This window comes from Nesoenas mayeri, assembly GCF_963082525.1.
Source record: "Nesoenas mayeri genome assembly, chromosome: 6".
In the NCBI taxonomy this organism is placed as follows: domain Eukaryota; kingdom Metazoa; phylum Chordata; class Aves; order Columbiformes; family Columbidae; genus Nesoenas; species Nesoenas mayeri.
Genome location: NC_137545.1, coordinates 18,351,675 through 18,376,792, shown reverse-complemented (window position 1 = coordinate 18,376,792; position 25,118 = coordinate 18,351,675). Strand labels below are relative to the sequence as shown.

Sequence of the window (25,118 nt, the reverse complement as noted above, 5' to 3'; positions counted from 1 at the left end):
CCCAAAGAATACCCCATCAGAACGCACAAATGAGATGTAGTCCTAAATTAAAGCAAGATGCAATGGAAAAGAAAGCATCACAGCTTTCCTTTAACACAAACAAACAAAAAAATCCCCACCTAAATTACTATATAAAATACATGGAGAGAAGCAGAAGCATTTCTGAAGGAAAAAGAGGAGCAAATTATTATAGAATGTTTCACAGAGCAAAATATTCTTTGTACAGTTGGCCACTACAGAAATGTGTTCTGTGGATGCTGCATCCTTGGTCCCGTGGTGGAATGAAACTGTCTTGTCAGCATGTAATGTAGGTATAGTGCATCTATCGGAGTTGTGGAAAATCAGCTAAAATACTATTTTCTCAGTTCTCTAATAAATTTTAACAGCTTGCTATTCTAGGAGACCATTTGTCCTGTTCATGTTTCATTTCCATTCCTGTTTTATTCCTTGGTTTATGTTCTGACACTGAAGCTGTCAGTTGTATGCTCTGAATGCTGCACGTAGAGATTGGATTGAACACATCATGGTAGGCTGGTCTCTGTACAATAATGTGAATCCTTCACAAGCTCTCAGTCAATGTTTTCTACCAATCTGGGTAGTGTCTGACAATGTCAAGTAGTTTAGTTGTCCTGGTTTGGGAACGGTAGGCTACTTACGACTAATTGCCCTCCACTTTAAAAATTCTACAGCTGCAACTCAATGCCTCTTTAAAATCAGGTAACAGCAAAGTTTCTAATCAAGAAACCTTTAATCTTAGCTCTTCATCCCTTTTTTGTGTTGTCTTCTCTGTTGCCTTCTCTCTGTTCCAAGTGAAAACATGTCATAAGGGAGGCTCTTCTGCCTGACCTCTCTGAGCTGTACCAACCAGGTTAGTGCTGTGTCAGCCAGTGCTGCCTCTCCCTTGGGCTCCCTCCGTGTTGCCCAGTAGGGTCTCTCCTCAGGTGGCCCTGCACGGTCCAGGGATTTGGTTATAAAATGGAAAGGAGGAGAATTAGGAAAGCTGGTTGGAAAGGACATAGCGAAGATCTTATCTCTTTGAACATCTGTCAGACCAGAGTAGAGAATAATAGGAGGGGCCAAACTATATGGGATCAATGGGAGTTTAACTGTTGTCGTCTCACCTTTGTGAACTTTCTCCTTGAGTAAGAAGGGGGTGGGTGTCAGAACTGTACTTTGTGTTGGTAGAAATCAGCCTTATACCACAGGCTTTTCAGTCTTTTTCTTGTCAATACAAAAAGTCTGCACTCTATAAATTGCAATTCTAGATTTTTGTGTCCCACAACAGTGTCTTCCACAGACATAAGAAGTTATAGCTCTACATGTTTGCTATACATAAATAATTGTCCATTCTTTGTATGGGGAGGCAGGATGGAGCAGAATGAGGGCTCTTCCTCCAAGAGAGCAAAAAAATTAAACAAGTTTTTAAATGTGCTCTTTCATCAAACACAGAAGTGTCTGCAGTTTCTAGCACAGATAACTGTTGTCAGTACTAACTGGCAGGCTGCTTTTTGATAGATGTGAAGATGATTTGTATTTCCAGAATTCTTTCTGGAATTCTTTCTCCAGCAGCACCCAACTAGGAGTCTATTACATCATCCTCCTGGCAATTGCAGGCTTATGTCTTAAAAGCAAACGATAATAACCTCCCAAAAAATGAAAATCAAAAACTAACCTGCCGATGTTAGAATGATTAGAGACCTTGTTCCGTATTTATCTGTTTTCTTTATTTTTTTTAGATACTCATTCTTTAACCTAGGAAAAATGTAGTGACCAGTATAACATTTTGTAGATAACAACACACCTTGGTTTAATGTTAATGCCAGACAAGACAGTATCCTGTGGATATAGAAGATCAAATATAGTAGTTTTCAAAGTGAACATGAAGTTGGGTCCTTGGTTTGGGACAAATGGGATTTTTGCATGAGGAAGAGGGAGGAAGTTTGGACTCTGGGCCATTCTGTAAGATGGTACCAAGTCTTCCAAGGCCCAGAGGCTGGAGCTGATGGCCGAGCTGGTATAGGAAGGCCCAGGGTGTCTGGGCTCAAATACCTGGAACACTTTTTGAGAGAGAACAGGAAGGAAATGCCTTTTCCCATGTCAGTTTGTCTTAATGCAATCTTCCAGTGCTTTTGTGCTTCAGTGTAGAAGAACATTGAGAGTAACAGGTTTAGTTTGTTAGTGGATTTCTGAAGTATTAAGGCATCACAATATCCCTTTTGCTATCAGACAGAAAGGAGCTTGGCTCTATTGTACTCTGTTGCCTTTCAGTCCTACTTGCTCTGCATGTGATTATTGTTTTGCCATAGAATTCTTCAACATATTTAAAGTCTGAACTCGTTATTAAGCACAGAGCAGTGTGAAGAACTTTGTTTTGTATTTCTAACCATTTTTTGGTAAGTTTTAAGCTTGGTTTTGTTCCAAATCCTTTAGTGAGAATGTAGAAGTGTTACTGTAATACAGGAGCACTAGAGGACAGACGCTTCAAGGCAAGAAGTGGTATTATGTTTCTGGAACAGCAGATTTAGAAAAAGACTCTTCTTTGAGACTGAGCTTTATTTGATTACTTTGAAAATGCATGATGGACAAGTAATGGAAAAATCTGTGAAAAATTCTCAAAAAACAGGGCATAAAGTTGTACACATTGTCATGCTTTTACTGCATAGATTATTTACACTAATGATGGGAATGGCAATATCTCTGTACCAGGAAGCAGTGGTCTCCAGTATTTCTGTACAACCAGAAGCAAGCAAGAATGTAAGAAAACTAGAAAATGCCTCATCATCTGGAAATTCTCCATAACTGGCAATCTCCTAGGAAGTGCCCCTTGTCTTTGGTGTCTGTGGATCCTGGCTGCAGGGAAGTGTTGTGTTTCTCTTTGCTCGCAGCAGAATGCTGCTTCACAAGGATTTCTGCCAAGCAGACTCACTTCCACTTTCTAAATAAAAACTCTGTGTGTGTTCTAGTAACATGTTCTGGGTGCACTTGCTGTGGCTGATGCACTCATTAGAAAGGACTGTACTTAAAATTATCTGAAAACAATGAGAGGCAATGGAATAGGGGGGTATTTAACTTTCTGTGTCTGTATTACACCTCATATATGCATGGATATTATTAAAACATATTTGATGTTGTGTAGGGAATATTAGAGGCTGGGTTTTTTCCTGATCCATTTCTCCTTTACTGCATTATTTCCTGTTGATCCTTCTCTCTAGAGTAAGAATACTGTTTAAAAATATCTTTTTTAAAGTACTGAAGTCTTTGGAGGTGTTAGAGTGACATCAGGATACGTTTGTTTGTTAGATCTGCAGAATTGCTCTGTGAAGAAAAGCTGAGACACGCACATGATTTTATAATGGCTAATTTTGTCAGACTGAAGAAATATGAATCCTTTTGTGAATCAAGCAGAGCTGTCCCTGAATTTGATTGCACGAAATCCTAATGTAAAAAAAAGGCCTGGTGAGTAACAAGCATTCTCTAAAACAGCTGAAGGGGATGGTGGAAAGACATTGACTAATCCTGAAGTAACACAGCTAATGGTACTGAACAAATCTGAAAAAATCCTGCTACAACTCACTTCCTTGAGAAGTGAGACTTGAGAGCTGTTCACCAGCTAGAAGCTGATTTTACAAACATGGTTATACCCTCATTGTCCTAAAAAAAATCCATTATCCTGTAGCCTTGGGCTAAGAACAGCTTTTGCATGACAACGAAATGAGATGTTGATGTGGTGAGCTGCTCATAGGAGCAATAAGGCAAATCAAGCTTACCACATCACTGTAGTGGCTTCCTCATGCTTCTCACCCAGTAATACTTGCATAGTTTTCAGATTTTCTTTTTTCTAGAAAATTAACATTAAAGATTAATATTAGACAAAATAGAAATAAAAGGCATCAGCTGACCAAACCAAAATAATATGCGAAGTCTATAATTTTGGTCAAGTTAGGCTTGCTTTTTCCTGCCTCATTAGAAAGTGAGTTATTTCTTAAAGATGTGTCCCAAGCAGCTGAGCTACTTTACAATCCAAGTGTCTGGATGGCACAAGAGCAAAATATGTAGTTAAACTCTCAAGTCAATAAAGGCATTTCTGGGAGACTAATATTAGTATTGATGACCAAATCAGTGGTAATCCTTTCCTGGCTCCAGATATTCGTGCTACTGATCCTGTGGAGCACTGGACCCACTGGGAGGCTAAAGCTCATCACTCACATATAGGACATACTGCTGAGCCTTTTAAATAGGACCATTGTGCCTTGCACATCCGCATTTTTTACCAAATCATAGGATTTTGTCCATTTTGTGCTGACAAGTGTAGTATCATGAGGAGGAGACATGATTGCAAAGGAAAAAATATTCTTAACTGCTCTGTTTATGTTACGGGCTGGAGACTCAGGAATAGCAAAAATGGAAATGAGTACCTGTCCACCAGCAGTGCCTTGCATCTTGCACAGTTTTGTTCAGCTGTGTTAATAATTAGTTGCATGAGTAAAACCTAACAACTTGTAACAGGAAATCAGTTTTATCTGCCAAATAATGGAAAGCAGTTCTTTAGACTCCACAGAATTCCAAACTACTTGTATTCAATTATAAATAGAGATAAAAATTTGGTTTCTTGTCAAAAGGAAGGAGAGTTTCTCTGCCCACTTCTTTGTGGTTAATTTTCACCACTGAGTATCTTAGTCAGTAACCTGTAATTGGAAAACTAGAGATAACAGAAGAGTAAATACAGAAACACATAGTTCATTTGTTTACATTCCGTAGTATGATCTCAGTAGCAGCTGTTTATCTGGTTGGTAGTCATACTGAGAACTAAACCAGATAGTGAAGAAAAATCACATCCTCACCGAAAGGGTGGTTTTTTGCTTTACATTAGTGGAAAAATCTGATTTAGGCTTTGATTCCTTCGTCCGTGGTTCTGTCAGTCACAGCAGCTCAGTGCAAGCAATGAAGTCACTCGGTCTCTTCCGCAACACAAAATGTTTTGGTTCATTTACAGTAAGCTTGGCTGGGGTTAGACGGACAATCCCCAGCCTGTGCGCTTCGGATTTTTCCCACGTGGAGGCTGGGGGTGTATTAAACACCATATAGGGCGCTGTGGCTGAGCTCGCACGCTGTCTGCGCCCAGCGCCTCCGGTGGCGTTTGAAGGGAGCCAGACAGCGCTGCTGCCGCCGCTTCCGCTGCGTGACTCAGCGGCGGGAGCGGAGCAGGGCGCTGAGTCAGCAGAACCACAGCCTGCTGCACCTTCCGTGGCTCGGGTGACGGCAGAAAGGAGATACAGGAACAGCTGGTTAAAAAGCCATTATCTGCTTGGGGACAGGAAGTGCTTCGCAAAAACTATTTCCCCAGGGATGAGTAACCCCTGGCTCTGTGTAAAGTGCGAGTTGTTCCTCTGGCCTGTCTTTCAGCAATTCGCTGACAACAAGCAGTAGTGCTGCACGGCAGCCAAATTTTGTCATTTGGTAATATCTTAAAAAATAACTTATCCTATGCTGTTTGTGTAATGTAGTGAAGCTATGAAATCAGGTAGAAAAAATAAATCCTCTTTCTCTCTAAACTACTGCCTTTCTGATCAAAGTACACATAAACCACTTTTTTGTTTTATTTTATTGCCTGTTTGCTAGAATTTGAGTACCTACTACCCCATCTGCAGTTTTGCTTTGATCAGGTCTGTAGTCCAACAACTGTGAGGGAGTAGTCAGTAAATAACAATAAAAGTTAATCTTATTGATGACTTTTTGTTGTTTTGGTTTTTTGACCTATGAAGAGGCAGCAAAGCTAGGAAAACTAGCAACAAACATCAAGTCTAGGTATAGGAACTCTCCGATTCTTGATAGAATGAGAATTTTTGAGTTGGCTCCCTTAAGGAATTATTATTATTATCACTTGGTAGGAAGAACAAGTGACTGGAACACAGGACGACTTGGTTCTTCTTTCTGGCTCTGCCATGGGTTTACTTGAACAAACTGCTCACGTTTGTGCTGCTGGGTGTCAAGCTGGAATGCTACACACAGGGAATTGTGAGAATGAATAAATTGAATTGTTTGGGGAGTTCTTCCTTTATAGACCCCAGGATGTCTGGAAAACCTACATTTAAAATATTTTTTAAAAGCATAAGTATGTACATGAATAATATGTATTATTCACTGCTTACAGTGGAGCACCAGTGCCGCAGAGTTGTGCAAGAATCAAGGCAACGCCTGTATTCTTAGGTGGGAGGAGGAGAGAGTTCAGACCTATCACATTTTTAAATGGAAAACTCTTAACTCAAAACCTCTTTTCAATGAAAACAATTTATTGTGAAGCCCTGTCACCCTGTCTGTCGTTGCTCGCTTTTTTCCCTCGTATTGGTAATTCTTCCAAGCGAAATTTTTAAAAATTGTAACAGCAGGTAAGTAGCAGTAGGTTTGTCAAGAATCCCTGGTGTACAATATTGCTTTCATATTTTACATCCAGCTTTTAAAAGGTTGCTATTACTCAGCTTCTTTATGCTACTCTATTGTTTTGTGGGGTTTTTTTTGTTTCAAGACTACTAAATTTACCTTACATGTTAATATAAATCCTGACTGTATTTAAAGCAACTTTCTCTATTCGTTTAGTGAGAAATTGAAATGATCACCCAATATCAATGTTCAGTCCTTCACCTTGGGATCCTTTATACATCACACATTTCTTGTAAGCCTAAATTCCATGGTATCAGTAAATGTAAGCTGATTGGACATTACAGAAAAAAACCCCAACAAAACAAACAACAGTGACTGTAAATTTGCACTCGAAAACAGGAAACTGATACTAATTCTGAGATATGATTCATTTGTTGGCAATGAAGAAAGCTTTTTTTTTTTAAAGGTCCTTGGGTTCTTCAAAGACTAATTCATTAAAAGAAGACAATGTTAAATGAACCTGGGTCAAAGTTTTACTACACTAATTTGTCTGCATTGAATTAAGCCAATTACATCAAAACTTTTGGAATGCCAAATGATTATGAAATCATGCCGTGTTCAGTAGGTTAATTAGCAGTTCTTTTACAGACATAATGCTTCTGACTGTCTTGAGCAAGTTGTACCTGATTATTTGTACTTATTTTCTGCCATGATGATGATTGCTTTCTATTGGAAACATTCTCAGTAACTGGCTTCTAATGTTGCCTGCCCTGCATTTTGTTAGCTCTACCTGATGCACCTGAGCATGCAGAAGTTCACTTACAGTAGATTTAACAGATTTCTCTTGTAGACTGTAAGTTCAGAACTGCAGCTGTGGTTCCCACAGCCCGTTCAGAAGTTTAGGGGGAGTTATACCAGCATTTTAGACAGACGCTCCAACTGATGTAGTTTCTACTCTTTAATTAAACAAGCCATGCCTTAACAATACCTCCAAGGCAGGACTTTTCAACCTCGTTGCAGCTGCTGTTGCACTAGAATTCTTCACTTATGTCCCTCAGTAAATACATATGGAATATTTTTAACTTGTCTTCAGGGTATGAAACATCATTTTATGTTCCTTTTACTTTCTATCATGCTCACATGAGAAAGCAGAGCTGAAAGTTAAGACTTTTGGCGGCAATAGCATTAAACTGATTATGTGGTAACAGTATTGGGTTTTATGAATTAATATGAATTAATTCCACTTTTGGTGTTCCAGCATGTTTTATTTTTCCTGAAACACTGATCTGCTAAGCAGATGCTGAGCTTTGCTGTAGGCTGCGAGGGATTTGGTAACAGCCTAGAGCTGCCTGAGCTCCCACGATGACAGTGCTAGAACCTTGGCAGTGACAGCTGATCCAATGGCCAGAAGCTGTGCGTGAAGAGGTTCAAGCTGGACACGGGACACTTCTGCCCCAGGTGTGGTGGTGAAACGGCAGCCGGGATCCCCATGAGGGAGGTTTTCCAGCGCCAGCCCTGCGCCCGCCGCTGGCGGAGGTGCTGCTGGGCTCTGCTGCGACCCTGCCATTTTAAATTACACCATCTAATATCCTGTTTGTTTGAAACTCGTTGTTTTCCTCCACAGGTGGGTCCATGCCGGCACCTACTTCACTCTTTCCTTGTATTAACAGTTTTCCTGCAACAGATTGTCTCCAAGACTTCGTAAGAAGGGCTTTACTGAGGAAAGTCTTACCAAGAAAGACTTTATGAGAGGGATGTGTCCCCCTCTTTTTTTTTTTTCGGTACTTCTCAATAGCACTTGCCCTTTTCAAGCCTTCGAGTCCAGCAGTAACCAGCTTTAAGGGCTCGGTTGCCTACACCAGAAGGAGATCACGGGGCAAGTACCTTCCCCGCAGCTGGAAGTGGCCGGCTGCAGCCGCCCGGAGCGGGGAGGGCCTCTCGCAGCCGTGGGCCGGGCCGGGCCGTGCCCTCCGCCCCGGCGGGAGGGAGAGGCGGGCGGGGAGCGGCGCGGCAGCCCGGGCCGGTGCGGAGCAGGGCCCGCCTCCGGCACCACATGATGCCGCTTCTCCTTCCTGCCGCCCCTGTCCCGAGGAGAAAAGGGAACTGGGCGCAGGGCGGGAGGAAGTGATTCCGCTCCCCGCCCCGCCGCGGGAAACGTGCGGCCCCTCCGCCCCCTTCCCGCTGCCGCGGGGCCGGGCGCCTCCGCGGGCAGAGCTGCGGGTCGGGCCATGGCGCGGCTGTGGCTGCTGCTGCTGCTGCTGCTGCTGGGCGGCGCGCTGGCCCCGGGCAGCGCCTTCAACCTGGACGTGGAGCGCCCGGCCGTCTACTCGGGCCCCAAGGGCAGCTACTTCGGCTTCGCCGTGGACTTCTTCGCTCCCGACCCATCCTCGTAAGTGCCCCGTCCCGGGCGGCCGGCGCCTGCCGGGGCTGCCGCTCCCCGGGCCGGGGGGCCCGTCCTGGCGGCTCCGCGCTCCGCTCCGCTCCGCTTGTGGCGCGGTGCTGGCGGGGCCGTGGTCGAGTCTGGCGTTGTCCCGGCGAGGTGCGAGAGCCCGGCCAGCCCGGAGGAGGATGCGGACGAGGAGGGCGATGCCGGGGCCGGGAGGAGCCCCTGGTGTCAGCAGCCGAGCTGCTGCCCCTGGTTCACTGTGCGATCCGGGGGCAGAGCTGGCGGCAGGGCGGCGCTCGCCGCAGAGATTACTGGACGGGGGAGCTTGCTCAGGCCCGGGTGGGGGGCGCGGAGATGGAAGCGAGCGGCGCCGCGGTGGGCGGCCCGCAGCACGGGCGGGTCTCCGAGCGGGACCCCGCGGTGGCCGGGCGGTGCCGAAGGGACCGAGCCACGCCGGGAACACGGGCTCGGCTGCATCTCCTCACTCTCCTAGGGTGGCTCTGGCTGCTGATGCTCGTTTACTGGGAAGCACATCTTGGTTTCGTGCGGTCGGTCTGCTCTCTTAACATAACTTTGGATTTTCTGAATAGCCTTATCAGTCTGCAGTTTATGCAAATAATGGTGGCAGTAAATACAGTGTAGAAAGCTGAAGGTATGGTATTTTGCTTCGTTACGTTTTCCACCTGATGCTTTGTCCCGTGGAATTTCAGCAGTTCTGCTGTTCCTTTCCTGAGTCCTCTGTGCAGAAGTGCTCTGGGTTGTGCTCTGTCTGTGCGGGTCACAAAGCTGCTGAGGAGTCCAGAGAAAATAAAGTTCCATGTAAATGCCCTCCACATGTGCTTCCCGAATACCTTCTTTCACGTTAAGCAAAAATTAGGCAATGAGCAGTAGCTGGTGTATTTCAGACTTCTGAATAGTCGTGTTGCTAACTTCAAAGTCCTGGTCTTGCCATAATGAATTAGCCTGTCTTTCTCAAGCGTGGGCTACATTAAGATCCAGCTTTTGCCACTTTTTTCCTCTCCCATCCTATGAAAGGGCTGTAAAGCTGGGAAAGCTGCTGCCTTCTGTCATGCTGAGGGGATTTTTTTCTCTCTCACAATCTCTAGCTCCTAAAACTTTATAAACAAATTTTCTAGCTATTGAGCAAGTTCTTTTGCAGCACATTAGCTAGCCTTGTTTGCATTTCTTTATTGCCTACAAATATTAGAAGTCGTCCTGTCTTAACTTGCACGTGTTGCAACATCTTTCAGCTATCTTAATCCTGTAAGTCTCAGTACTAAAAGAAAAAAGCTTCTAGTTATGTCCCTCCCTTTATTTTTAAGTCAGCATGTATGGCTGCAGAGTTATCAGGAGACTGGTAAATGCATGTAGTGAACTTCCTTGCTTTCTGATAAGGGATTATGTGACCCAGCTCTCACTGAAATCACTATTTGGAACCTTTCCATTATTTTTGTAATAACTATTGACCTCAAAGTGCATGGCTGGAAAATAAAAGAGTATTGTCTTGATTTTTTTTTTTTCTTAAAAAACCAAAACACAAAAAACCTTAAAACACTAGTGGTTTTCAGACAACATGGAAGACTCTTTCATATTTTTAAAGGATTTTTTTCAATTTTAAGGTGTGCCTAGTAGTTAGTCTGTATCTGCTAAGCTAAACCCCATTACTGAGCTTTGTTTTAAATTTAAGCTCATAATCGAAACAAAGCAAGTTAGACAACTTTTACGCTTACAGAAGCAGGTTCTAATGGTTTAAATTTTGAATTTATGCCTCCGGATACTGATCTTTTGCTCCCTGAAATAGCCAGAAATACTGGTATGCAGTGTCCTTCAGACACAGGCCTGTGTTTTCCCCATCATTGAGGAAGGACCAACGCACACTCCCCCAGACTGGAATGCCTGCGGGTTCCCTCGAGCTCTTGGAGGGGAGAGAAAGGTAGAATCATTGAATGTCCCGAGTTTGAAGTGACCCACAGGGATCATCCAGTCAGGTTGCGATGAACAGCAAGCTCAGCGATGTCTGCAGTTAAATATTGGGTTGAAAACCGAGTGAACTGTTTTGCAGCATGATTAGCAAAAGATGTTCAGTAAAATGAGCCTTGTTATGTGGTTTCTATTGAGTGTCGTGTGTGTCACTTGTTTCTTACACCTCTGTTGTTGCTTTGGTGAGTTTTTATTTATCTCCTTAACATGAGTATGAGAGATTAAGTAAATTTACTTGAGCTAAAGCTATTTGGATTGGCTAGCCTGACAACAAAGGAGTGTTATTAGTTCTGGAATGCTCAGGCTGCTGTTTCATAGTCTATTTTGACCTGCTGGATACCAAAATAAAGCATATTTAGAAGTCCAGTGTGAAAGACCTATTCCAGGAGTCATTGGTAGTCTTGTATTGTTATGTGGTGCTTCACAGAGGGCTTAACTGTAATACTAAGTGATTGAACATATAATAACTTTATTAAAAGGAAGAAGGTTTCTCCCCCACAAAAGAATGGCATTTGATAGTCTGGCTTTCCAGTGCACAAGCACATGGAAATACCGGTTTCTCTTTACTGGCCCACAGCAAAGCACTGGCAAGTGGTGGCTGCTGAAAGGACAGCACCTGTGTAGGTGGAGCTGCTGAGGGTGTCAATGCTCTCCCACTCGTGTCCACAGCGCTGTGCTGGGACACACGGTGGCGTCAGGTAGGAGACAGGCAGGATCAAAGCATTGCTGGCCTGTTCCATGGAAAGAGCAGGTTTCCCTCCGTTCCCCCTCGCCCAAAGTAGGTAGACTAGAGACCTCTTTGCTTTTAGGTAATTCATGGTATTGTTATAAGACCCATGACAGAAATCTGCTCTGTGGTGATAAAAATGCGCTTTTTTTTTTCCCTCTCTTGGGAAAAGAGGTGACTAAACCTTTGTGGAGTCCCACAATGATGCTTTTATTGGTAATCTGGTTAATAAACTTCATCACAAAGATTATCTTGAGAAATATTTAAAATATATTATTAGAATGATTTATTTTTTTAGAACGTTTAATTTGGGAGGCTTCTCAAGAAGCTAGTCATACAAGTGTAAAGTGGGAGGCAAGCTACCACTTGTTTAATAGATTGTAATTATAATAATTAATGTGTTTCCATACTTGGCATTATGATGTTTACTTTTAAGCATTTCTGTTATGCCCAGAGAGAATATTTTAAGTTGATTAAAGCATTTCAAATTCTTGCTCTTGGAATCTAGGGAGTCTATGAATGGCAACTAAGGGTAACAAATGGACTGCCATCTAGCCTAGGTTTTCTATCGGGGTCCTCATCAGGAAGATTTTAAGGTTCTGCAAATTCAAACAAGTTGGAAACTGGTAGCCTGTGCTGGTTTTTATGCCTTGAGCTTTGAGGTGCTACGTATTTACGCCTGGTATTTACATATGAAGAAATACAAAGTTAGCTTTGTACAGAAGTGAAGTCTGGAAGGTGACTGTGAAGAGCAGAACAAGTTCGATAAGTCTGGATCTGCCTACTTGTGGGCATTCTCTCCAACCAGTTTTGCAGCTTGTTCAGCTAACACAATTCCAAAACTAACCATAATGCCCGATAGGGGATGGTGCGACTTGCTCTTGCAAGCGATGTTCTCTCTTAAACCATCTACATTGAAACAACAGAGCAGATTCTGATGAAAAGAAGCATTTAGTTTTATGCCTTTTGTACGTCTTTGTCTAGATTTCAAATTGACTTCCTCAGGAAAGTGCTGATGAGTCAAGTGTGTCTCAGAGGTGCTGGAGTAAGGAGAAGACATTAGTAACATTGTTGGCAGACGCTAAGAACCTTGCCTGCTCTGGTGCTTTATTCAGTCTGTTTCTTCTTTTGCAACTTCTCAATTTTACCACCTGCACAGGCATAATCTTGTGGCAACTCCTGCTTAGAGTGCACTTGACATGTACATATAAGCAGAGATTTATGAAAGCACAACAGATCTTAATAAGAAAATTATTACTGTGTAATGAATATCACTGAGGATTCGTTAATGTAAAAACCTGTGGTTGATGGTCACTTGGGTACTTGGAGATTACTTTTAAAAGAGCATTTGCTAATACTAGGCTGACTCACCACTTAGTACCTTCTGAGCTCAGAAGCAGTATTTTCTTTATATATTGTTTCCATTTTTGTCTGATTTCCTTGAATTACCCTTATGTACAAAATTAACCAGAAATTATGCCAGTTGATGACTTGCTCAAATTACAGAAGTACATGATTTCCTGTTCCACTGCATACGTACATATTTTTGAAAGGAGAAAAAAACATAAAAGTTGTTTATGTCCTTTAAAACATAATTTTAAGTAGGACAGCATAATTTTATCTTCTTTTTGGTATTATTATTTTTTTTTTTTTACTTTCAGAAAAGAAGAACCCAAAACCTAATATTAATTTATCTGAAGCTCTGTGTAGTTCTAGTCACGTTTAGATTTGAATGGGCAAGGGTTTTGCTTTATTAACTCTTCAGATGCCATAAAGTAACAACATCTGTGCCTTGTTTTATTTCTTCTTTTTACTGCAGGATATCTCTTCTCGTGGGAGCTCCAAAAGCCAACACCACCCAGCAGAACATCATAGAAGGAGGCCAGGTGCTCAAATGTAACTGGAATTCCGACAGAAATTGCCAGCCGATCATATTTGACTCCACAGGTAGCGCGTTGTTCTCTGTGCGGGGAGATGGGGCGTCTCTGCGCTGATCCTGGTGTGGGGGCGCAGAAAGATGGAGATTCGCGGGGGGTGTTTGACGGTCAGTGTGAGGGCAGCCGCTTCTGGACTGGCAACAATTCAAGGCTTGTGGGTGTGGGTTTTGGTTTTTTGTTTTTCTGGGTTTTTTTCATCTCCTCTCTTTGAGAATTCTGTTGTCCTCGCTATGTGTTGAAAGCCTGAGTGAGCACACATGTTTCCTCTTCTGTTTTAACCCATTTATATTTTTCCTCTGTACTTCTCAGCAATGCTAAAACATTTAGCAACCTAATGCCCAATAAGGATAGGCTTATTGCCTATTAAAACATGGCATGTGAGGAGTGATACTTTTTAATATCAGCAAAGGTGTAATGTATGTAGTAATATTCAAAAGTTCAGTCTGAAGCTGAGAGTAAAATCTTCAAACTGTGGGGAAAAAACCTATTTTTCTTTTCAGACATAGCTTCATGGTATTTGTAATACCCTTTTTCCCCGAAAATAAGACCTACCCCAAAAATAAGCCTTAGCATTATTTTTCAGGATTTTTGAGGATGCTTGAAATATAGGCCCTACTCCAAAAATGTCACAGTTCATTAAAAAAGTCAATTTGAATAGTGTCCAGGCAGCTATACATGTAAAAAAGTAAAATTAATTGGCAGTAGGATGCAGCAGGACAGATGGACCCTTCACCATGAACAGCTGACACCTCCAAAACAGTTGCACTCGACAGACCCCATGAGACCCAAAGCAATAAGGTCGGTGAGCGCTGGGCTCTCCCGCACAGACTGGGCAGTCCTGCTGGTGTTGTGGTACGTGGAAAAAGGAAATAGAGTCACAAGAAATTCACGGTGGAATTCAGGCTTTGGAGAGGTATGGTGATGTTCCAGAATGGGATGACATGACCATATTTGAATAAATGTTAGGTTTTTTCCTCAAGAATAAGTGTAGATTGTTCATGGAAAAATAAGACATCCCCTGAAAATAAGCCCTAATGCATCTTTTGGAGCAAAAATTAATATAAGACCCTGTCTTATTTTTGGGGAAGCAGGGTAGCGGCACTCCAGGTGCCTGAGGTCAGAGGCATTACTTGCCCATTTCTGAAGTATGCTAAAGCTGAGCAGTAACAGCGCTGGCATTGAACATTTCTCTCCCTCTTCATGCTCTGGTGCACAGAGTGATGAGCACAGGCTGTGGCAGCTCATGTGAGAACACACTGCGTGTGCTTTTCTGCTTCAGCCATTCAGTGCTGAATCCTCTTTTCCACAGCATGTTTCAGGCCAGTGGAAAAGCATTTCTGTGTCATGGGAGTGGATTAGCAAGACCCATATGGTAGGGCAGAGAAAGCACCTGTGCTTTTAAGGTCCACTTGGTGAGAATTGGTTCTTGCCTCTGCTGGTATTTTGACTTGGCAGCGTAAAGGCAGTTAGGTTTTTGCAGCCTTTGTAAATCACGCGTGATACAGTGGAGAAGCTCTTCTTCCAATTCCATTGTCAAGGTATTCAGACTGCTGAAATCCCTGTATATTTTTTCTGAAAACTATTTTGTTAACCATTCTTTTGCAAAAAAAAAAATTAAAATAATGGTATGTAGTGGTGCTCACAAAACCCAAGTCATTATCAGTCTCTTTACTTCTTCACTCTTCAGGTACCCCCCTACCAGATTACTTGAGATCTTTAGTAAGCTGCAAAGTGTGACATTTTGTCTGCAAAAGTTGTTTTTAATTTTCTTTTTTTTTTCTTGGGGCTTATCGCTTACTACGATACAAATGTGGGTTTTGGTTGGTTGTATTAAAGAAAGACTCTAGATACCCCTAATTAATAATCACCCCTAATGTAACAGCCAAAATCTTCTGGTAGGGAAAGATGATCCACCTGAGTATGTTCTAGATGCACCTTTCAATGGGAATTACAGGGCATTTATCTGTTCAGACTGTGAACATTTGCAATAGGCTTTTTCATGTGCCGGGCAGAGTAAATAGATACAGAGGCCATGCTGCTTTGCTATGTGTCTGTGCATAAGGTATATGCTACTGGGCAAACAGTGTTTTGCTTGTAGTGGGCATGTTAATTGCTTGAAATTTAACAGTAAAAATAGCAGGTTATAAGGGCTTAAGAAGGATTTCTTTTGGGCACATTTTAACTCGTTCCAGCTTTGTGGCAATGAATTGGGAAATAATGCATTTGTTGATTATTCCCTGAGTGAAAAGGGGCATTGTATTTCAGCGTAATAAAATAATAAATGCACTGAGAGAAAATAAAACGTCTTTTTCTTTGTGCATAATACAATGGTTGATTCCCTACGTTACGATGACAATGTCTTACTGCCAGCACAGTGTAAAGCCCCAGTCCTGCCTGCCTCTGCCTCGTAAGGTGGCAGGTTTAGGGCAGACCTGTGATTCACTGTGCAGGAAATAGGAAGCAGATGATTTGACCACTGATTTGTGGTGCTGACGTGAAGGTGTTTCTTGTAGATGGCTTTACACAACCCCTGCAAGAGGTTCATCCAACAGTACTTCAGTGTTTGTAACTCCAGAGCTATTGTTTAGCCCTGAAATACAAGTAAAAACTCTCCTCCCTCCAAGATTATTATTTAGCGGTTTTGTTAATGGAAAAAGCAGCACAAGTTCTGCATAATTAGTTAGATTAATTTCTTTGGAGTTCTTTTCTACTTATGTGCAGCTAGCGAGAAACCTGACCTGTGAAAATAACACGAACATTTGTAGTTGTGGCTTTTTTCTGTTTCCGTGTTGATGCCAAACTCCATGTGTGGAGTTGCAAAACGACAATTACTAGAAGGCATGTCACAGTTCATCCTCCTGCTTCCCTGTGCCAAATAGCAAAGATCCTGGACCAGGCCAAGCCGCTACGTCTTGCTCACAGCGTCTGTGAATGTAGCAGGGGAATAGAAGAAAGAGCAAGGCTTTTTCTGACCGTGTGAGGTTGTGTTTGTCCACTCACCTTGTGGTTGTATCACAAAAATGAATAGGGTTTTACAGAGCTCCACCAAGCAATGGTTTTTTTACTCTCCCTATTATTATTATTATTTTTTCTTATTAAATGTTCCTTGTTTTTAGTTAAGTTTTCCTCCAGTTCTGTGTGTCCTTTTCTCTTCTCCACCCATACAAAGGCTGCACTGATGGCACAGAATTGAGTTTTATTTTCTAATGCTTGCTTTTGGCTTAAATATCGTGTCGGCACAGAAGTGTGGTCATTGACACGAGACAAATGCAACAACTGTTGTGTAGCGCAGGAGAGAAGGTCCTAGCTGCTTTATGTTCATATTTGGAGGAGGAGTTGTTCAAGCCCTTACCTTATTCCAGCATTGCTTGTTACTTATATTTACCCTCACCCCAGTGACTCTGGAGGAAAGTGATAAGTCATTAAGCTGGTGGTTCCTGGTAGCACCAAATTTACTGCTTTGTTTCTTCCTTCCTGTGCATGACAACTCAGTTCTTGAAGGAAGGGAGCTGGGCAGGAGGAGCCCATTCATGGAACCCGCATAGATCTCATGCTGAAAATATGTATATTTCCCTCTCTTTCACGCCCTCCCTACATTAAAAAATGCCTTATTAAAACATGTATTACAGTTTTTAAACTGCTGACCAGAAAAAAAAAATATTTCACTGTTCCTACACAGCATATTTTCTTGTTTACAACAGCAATATACTTGTGAAGGGGAAGGAGGGGTCTCCCAGCACAATGGTTACACTCATGTGAAAATACACGAGAGAATGTTCTGTGTATATATATATATATGTGTGTTTCCATGCATATTATACTGATTGGTTTTGATGTTCTGGTATACATAGTGGCTTTGGAAGGCAAAATGTTTATATCGCACATTAACACTTCCCAAATGTAAAGATGCTTCGCTGTGGGGCTGCTGAGCATTTTAGCACTGACATCAGTTGGCTTTGATTTAACGTAGTTACGACTATGTGAAAATTGCATAACAAACATGTGCGGTGGTAGAAAATGCCCTCAAATTCAGGGGTGCATATAGCTGTGCTGCATGTGCTTGTGTGTACATGGCCAGAAAGTATTTTCTTTTTCTTTTTTTAAGGCTTTCAAGTATTGTTAGGCTTGCATTTCAGGCTGGTTTTTTGCTGTTAGAAGCACATAAAAGTTTAAAAGGAGCCAACCGCCACAGTGAGTTTCCTGATATGCTCTTGCTGATCTTGTTGCAGAACTGAAATATGAAGCAGTGCTCATATCTGTTACTTCAACAGGTTATCATGCGAATCTAAATAGGAATAGGTCTGATTAAAAAGTGCTGTGTAAGCAATGAACTTTTTTCTTGCCTTATTCCTGTTTACCTTGTTAATTCAGTAGCTAAATGTGCTGCTGTCACAAAACTGAAGTTCCTGGTATTTGTGTTCTTCTGTATCTTGCCTGCTTACTACAACTGCCACAGCATTACCACAATTTCAGTTTGGGGTTTTTTTTAATGTAAAATACTTGGGATTTTTTCTGTCTGTCTCAGTTAACTTTCAGAACGTATAGGAGGCTGTATTTTTTTCAGGGCAAGCACCAGAGGAAAGTTTACATTCTCAAGATAGCATATTCTTCAGACCTGTCTTAAGCATAAATATTATCAGTAGATCATTTCCTTTGCAAGGTGTTTTACATTTCACATTAAAATTACCAAAAACTACAAGTAATAGGTCATGGTGGGTAAATATTTGTCTTCATTCTTAACCCTTCTTTACACTGCATAATTTTGTGACCAGAAATTTATTTTAGTTTTTGTTTTAATGCACAGCAATAGAGGAAGGTTCTGAATCTTCTAAAAAAAGAAAGAACCTGGGAAAGCGAATGGTGGAAAACCTGCTCCTGCAGCTTGCCGAGCCCCAGCACTGTTCTCTCGACAAGGCTGGAGAGGTGGCTCCTCTCTTAGAAAGCTTAACTGTGTCTTAACTTGGCTTTATCTGGCAGCTGCTTAGCAGCTTTTTCCAGGGAAAACATATTTCTTGTGGGTAAACTGTAAAAGGAATGCACTTAATATAGCAGTCCATTTTCTGTTTTGGATCAGTTTTGAGCCAGAGGTCCAAACCTATTTGTTTTAAAGACACATCTATTCTCCCTCCCCTTCCACAAGCCCTCACGCACTGTCACAGCAAAGCTTGAACAGTTGGTACCACGTATTACTGAAAGGATTTCCATAATCCTGCTCAGGGAAAATATTATTGAAGAGTTAATGGTTTTTCTGTGAGTTATATTTATTTTGTATAGCTGTCCATTTTTTTGTGTATATAATTAAACATGTTTTTTCTGTGCAAGAGGAAGATCAGAAGCTCATTGAGCCAGATAACAAAACCAGCGATCAGAGGGGTAGTCAAATGGGCTTTTTAGGAAAATCAACAAGTCATCTTTATGTTTTGATGTATTTTATGGTTTGGCATACATGGAATAGCAGGGTAAATACACTTAGCTAATTGTCTGACATCTAGATAAATACCTCTATTACTTAGCCATGGAATTTTAGGGAGCAGGATCATGGAATTTTCATTCTGACAAACAAAAAATTCTTCAGAGACCCATGTAACCAGTTGGAGTTAATCAGACTGTACACATGTTGGCAATATGTAGCAAATTAATGTAAACCAAATGAGTTTCCTATGTGCTTATTTCCCAAAAGGAAACAATCTTCATAATTATTCATATTATTTTACTGTTCATGTTTGGAGTCCTAACTCTTCATCAGTCAAGAATAGTGGGAAGTGGGCTGGTGGAAATAGCATTTCTTTGTGCTCCCATGGCTCTTCATAAAAATGTAACAAAGTGGATTTGTGATTATGAAGTTTCTCTTACAAAAACCTGCCATTATTTTAATGAAAACTTCCACTGAGAAATGTACCTGCTTCTGTACAGGATGCTTGAAGCACAACTCTATATCAGCACCAAAAAGCGCAGTACCGAGAATCTAGAATAATCTGATGAAATGCAGACAGCTCTACAAACTGTTACGAAGGAAAATATGCTCATAAACCAACTTTGAACTTCTATGCTAATGAACTGCAGATTTCTCAAGCACATTTCATTTTTAGCACAGAAAGATCTGCTTGCTCAGACAATGGGTTGTTTTGCTCTTCCGAGACACGTAGTGTAACAGCTCCACGCGCTGCTCAATTGTCATTCTCTCTTGGTGAAAGCTTTCCCGACTGCTTTTCTGCTCTATATCAGATCTGAAAACTTACAGAAAGGAAACTTAGAGGAAGTGTTGAATACTAAAAACTAAGAGCATCTCAAATGTGCTGTGAGTTTATTGCTTTGGAAAAATAATTCAGTGTAGCCTCTGGCTGCATAAAGTTTTATCACTGACAGTTGTACTCTCCCTCTTCTTGCCCTTACCCATTTGTTTTGACACACTAGAGTAATTTTAGAGAAAATGGTGTGTTCTTAATGTTGGATAAAATTATTTTAAGACCAGTTGTTTTGATCTGTACTAAAAGAGGAGAAAGAAGCTTTTGAACTGGAAAATACTTATAAAACCTTTCCTGATTCCTCCCTATGTTTCCTTTTTTGTGTGTTGTGGTGGCTTTTGGTTTTTGTTGTTGTGTGTGTTGTTGTATTTTTTTCCCTCTATCCCCAAGTGGGTGATTCTAGACAATAGGAGTCTTTGTTTGGAAGCCTAAACCACCAGTTTGGCACAGCTTTATCTATCTGTGACCTATTTAGTTTGAAGTGGGTATTTTAGCTGCCTCTCGCAGCTTCGTGCTGTAGCATCGCACAGTGCAAGATCTGCTGGTGGTGGGAAGTTGTGACTGGGGAGGGTGTCATGAGCTTATATTTGCCTTTGGGAGATTTTTATCATATGTGCAGACAAGTCAGTTGTTCATCACTCCATCTTTTCCAGTTACAAAAGAAGGAGGTGGATAAGGAAATTTGGGATAGGGCAGTATTTTGTGAAAGTAGCATGCTTTAATGAAGTACTGTTTTATTTTTAGCTCTTTGTTTTTTATTGGTATTAGGGTGCAATCTGTATGGGGATTTCAATGTCAAAGGCTATTGATTTAGTCAACACCAAAGCAATAAATCTTGTGAAGACCATTCATTCATTTGTAGTAAAGTGCATTGATTTTTATCTCACTAGATCTAGCATTACCTCAGTCCCATTGAAGTTTGGTTGTTATCCTTATCATGTATGCTGGTTTAACTGAAGCCTGCATTGGGCTCTGGGTGCTGCTCTGAATGCGAAAGAGGGAGGCAAATGAATCAAACCTCCTCCGCAAGTTGTTGTAGCTGACAGTGGAAAAATGCTCATGCCTTTGTGATTAGGTAGATTCCTGCATGAATACTGTTGGCTCTGCGTGCGTGTAGCTGGATCTCAATTGCATGACTAGTTGGAAAAAAATAAAATGTCTTACTTAAGTAAAGGGAAAAAGGTGCTTTTGTTCCAGCACACTCCCCCAGGGAATGAAGGAGGGTTCTTACCTCAGGAGAGGGGAGGGGAGTAGTGGAAGTTCTATGTAGCAAAACTGTGGCTGAACCGAGGTTGCTAAAGCATCAGCTGCTGCACGGCCTGAGGAGTTTCAAGAAGAGATAAGCTGGTGCTTGCTCCATTAATGAAGGTTGAAGTCACTGAAATTTTGGATGGAAGATAGCCAGCTTTGTACCACCCCAAGTTCTCATGTTACGAAAACACAGCTTTTGTATATTTTATAAGTTTGTTTTTCTTTTGGCTGGCTGCATAAAGTTTCCCTTTGCCTAGAAGGGGCAACATCATTTACTTTGGATTGGCATCTTTACAAAAAGGTTTATTTTAATGGAAATTCTGTGAATTGAGACACTATTTAAATTTTACAGCTTCTGAAGTATTTGCAGTATGATACTGAACCAGGCTTCCTCAGGTCACTGCCTCTTGACTCATGATTATCTCAGCACAGTCTGGCACTCAGAGCCGGGGCAGATGTTTTAGTTCCGATTTCTCATTACCGTGCAAGCAGGCTACGTGTTACAACTCCATCCACTTACTCAACTGCAATCATTTTGTAGTAACACTGCTGTTTCTCTAACCGGTAACATTTGCATTGGAAAAAGAAGGTGCCAACTATCCAAAGCTGGCAGCCAAAAGAAATTCATCACTGAAAGAACTTTTGATCTTTTCATTATTATTTGGAAGATGGTTTAGACTGTTGGGGTTTTTTTTCACCTTTTCTGCACTTTTTCTACTCAGCATCACTCCACGTTAGTTTCCATTTATACATTTAAATCCTTTGTAGCGCAGTAAAGTGACTCTGTTCCACTGGTCCAGCAGCAACAACAACACACCTATGTAGTGGATTTTTAGGGTGATTCTCCTGCCTTGACAACCCCATCACCCCACCTGGGAAGTACTTTGTGGGGCAAAGCACTGTTGACTTGGCCTGTCAGCCTGTTTCCCTCATGAGAATTAAGTAAAATCATCATGTGATGTCTGCTAAAATGAGAAGGAGCAAAGGAAAATCTGCGGCATGAGCTGCCTTTACAGATACGAAATAATACCCTATGGTCAAATGACATGATGCTGAAATTAATGACCCATCAAGTAGAAGTCCTTGTAGCGGCTGCTTTTTAGCCTGACAAATAGTATTGGTAAAAACTCTGGATGTTTTCTTGAACAAATCTGGTTGGAACATAGTTTGTATTGCATATATATATATTTGTTCAAATGCCTGTTTAAAATGTGCATAATTGGTTTTAAAATGTTCCTAAGGTGCTATTGAGATACTGTAAATGGAAAATTATCTAGCAATACAAGAAAAACAGCAGTGGCTATAAGAACTGTTACAGTATTAAGGCTCACTATAGTACATTGAAGTGTTGGTCTGAATTTATAAACCCCAGTATGTTTAAATCCTGCCCATATTACAGTTTGCTTCATTTAGTGTAGGTGCTGTTTTTAAAAGGCATGAGGGAAGTGGGGGAAAGTGCCTTTTTTTGTTGGTGTGTGGTGTTTTTTTAATTTAATTTTTATAACTACGACTGGGAAGTTATAAAATGATAAAATAATAATAAAATCAAGGTCTTTATAATAAAAACCAGAAATGCTGAAGTCAGTCCTGTATCTTCCCGTGACAAATCTACTTCACAGTGCAGCTAAAACAACTTACTTAACTCTGATTTGCTTCAGTGAGGGCTCACATTTAAGTGTCTTTGTTTTCCACAGTCAGGAACAGAAACACAAATGGTTCCTCATTTAAAGCAAGGGGATTTTTGATGCCATGGTGTTTTCCAGATTTCCTCATAAACTAAGTTTTTCTTCTGGACCTGAGGGAAAGGCTCATAATCTATTAACACAGTGTTTTCCTGGGGAGAATTTTGAATAGAGGTGGTAAATAAAGGTTACTTTAATAATTAATTAAATTATTAAGTAATTAATTAAATTTCTTTAATAGAGAGTTGTGATCAGATTTGACCTGTATTTAATGTTTGCAGGTTTTTACTTGAAAAGTCCATGTTTCCAATGTATGTACCTTATACTTGATCTGAACATCACCCTCCTCCTCCCAAGTTCCCCCTTAGTTTTAGAGAACCTAATGAAGCTTTGAGTACAGGATAAACTCAACGTAAGGCATTTTAGCCTCCTAGCAGATGTTGGTTTCTGTTATGTGCATCTGCACTGATATTAGGCAATTTGGCTAACTCAGATGTTGGTAAAATATTCTTGCGATAGTACTGTATTATAAATAAATAAAATTTATTTAGCAAAATTGCCTAATGGAACATATTTTACTATGTGGTGGGAGATTATTTTGTGTATAAGAATTCCGAACTTGTTATTTAGGCCTTCAGAAATTATGATGCTGGCTTCTGAAGTCATGACATTTGGAACATAATCAACTTGGGGTGGTGTTCATTTGCTTTCTGAGTTGGAGATTTTGGGTTTTTTATATGCCAGCTTCTGACTATATCTCAAAGCCTAGATGTTTACCAATTAAAATAAAATTGAAGAGATGTTTCCAATATTATCCTCAATTTAAAGCTGAATCAGGGCTTTTTTCAGTACTGTGTTAAAAAAATCTTTGTGTCCTGAAGACTGAGGAAGAGAGGTGGTTTTGTAGCTGCTCTTCTGGCAGCATGTGCTGCTTAAACTGCTGGTTCCCCTGCTCTCCAGTGCAATCAGCATAGGCTGTGGGTAGATGGCACTGCTGACCAGTAAGCTGGCTTGCTTTTTTTTTGTTTTCTTCATGTTGTCTCAGGTGATGCCTTCAACTGAAATTTGAAGGAACTGATTTCCTCACCATCTGTGATAAACTCAGATTGCTGATAATGCCAAACAGCTGTTTATCTGCTATTGCAACAAGACCTTCCTTCTACTTGTTGCCTATTGTTTTAAACCTAATTGAGAAGATTACATCCTGGATATCTTTATGGTACCTAGCACAACAGGATTCTGCTTTACACTATAAAACCGCTACACTAACCTTTTGTATTAGTCGTAGATATAGAACATTGTAAAGTATCCAACAGCAGAGAAAGGTGTAAAGTGCCATGCTGTAACTATTCCCAACTTTAAATTGTTTAAAGCTTTGTTTGGCAAGTAAAGCTGAGAGATTTCTTTGTATTCAAGAGTAGTTGGACAAATAGAGGGTAGAAGCCAAATCTGTCTTTCTAGGCTGTGTAACCTTGGGTGTGGTTAGAAGCAGAATAAACCAATTTTAAGTTCCCGGTGCTGCCAAAAAGAATCTAGTTCCCAGCCATATGTTCCTGTCTTTGCCCCGGCAGGTTAGCACTGCTTCCCCTGAATTCAGCTGGGTTGGTCCCTCATCCTGTTGAATATTTTCTTTTTAGTAGGTTTCATTCTTAGGTGGTTCTTGTTGTGACTATGTGACCAAAAGGCAGTAGTGCCAAGACAGGGGCTGGCAGCATGAACACATGGACATGAGCATATGGGAGTTGCTACCCTTTTTGGTGTCAGCTTTATCTGAAACTAACCCCGTCGTGCAACTGCGTCCTTTGAGCAAAAAGAAGATGATAAAACAGGGATTTTGGAAGTGTGCTCAAGACAATTCCCTGTTTGGAAAACATCTTGATCTGGTTTTGGTTTTCTGTACTATGAGGAGGTGACATACAGGTTTCCAAACTGTGTTTCTGTCTGTGCAAGGGTAACAGTATAAACGTTCAAGTGTACATAAATCTGTGCAGATGTGCCCATCATCAGGCCCTCCATGTCTTTAGCACCTGTTCAATAAGAAAGTGGAGGAGGGGGTGACAGAAGGAAATGGATTTTTTTTAATTATCTTTCATGAAACTGGGGAAACCACAGTAGTTCTCTGTGATGCTATGCACTTGGCATTGATTTCTACAGAGTTTTAACCTAAGGGCAAAAGTAGTCCAGATACTTGCTTGTTTTGGTTGACTGCAGATTAGAATCACTTTTGTTGTCCTTTTCATGGGATTTTCCTAGTGGCAGTAACACAGTCTCTCAGACAAAACATTCTTTACAAGGTGTAAGACATGCAAGGAAGTTTTGATTCAAGTGGTCACAGGTCTGTGATTCATAGCGGGCTGGGTCTGGGAATTTCCCCTGCAGTCTGTGGAAGTGATGTGTGGCTGCTGAACTCACTGCCCGGTAAACCAGCGATTTAGGTGACTTTTCTTAAAAGAGATGTTTTTGGGACTGCTACATCCATTTTCTGATTAGGCTGGCCGAGTTTCCATTGTTCCACTGGAAGTAGATAAGAAA

General features: G+C 41.2%; 1 protein-coding gene across 1 annotated transcript in view; it reads left to right on the top strand.

Moving 5' to 3' along the window:
* Positions 1–8,606: 8,606 nt before the first annotated feature.
* Positions 8,607–25,118, top strand: part of ITGAV (integrin subunit alpha V) — a gene marked incomplete at both ends in the record, with an annotated part of 43,913 nt that continues 27,401 nt past the window's right edge. The window contains 2 exons of the mRNA XM_080346301.1: positions 8,607–8,767; positions 13,291–13,418. Coding sequence (XP_080202427.1) covers positions 8,607–8,767; positions 13,291–13,418 — 289 coding nt within the window. The remainder of the gene's footprint in view (positions 8,768–13,290; positions 13,419–25,118) is intronic.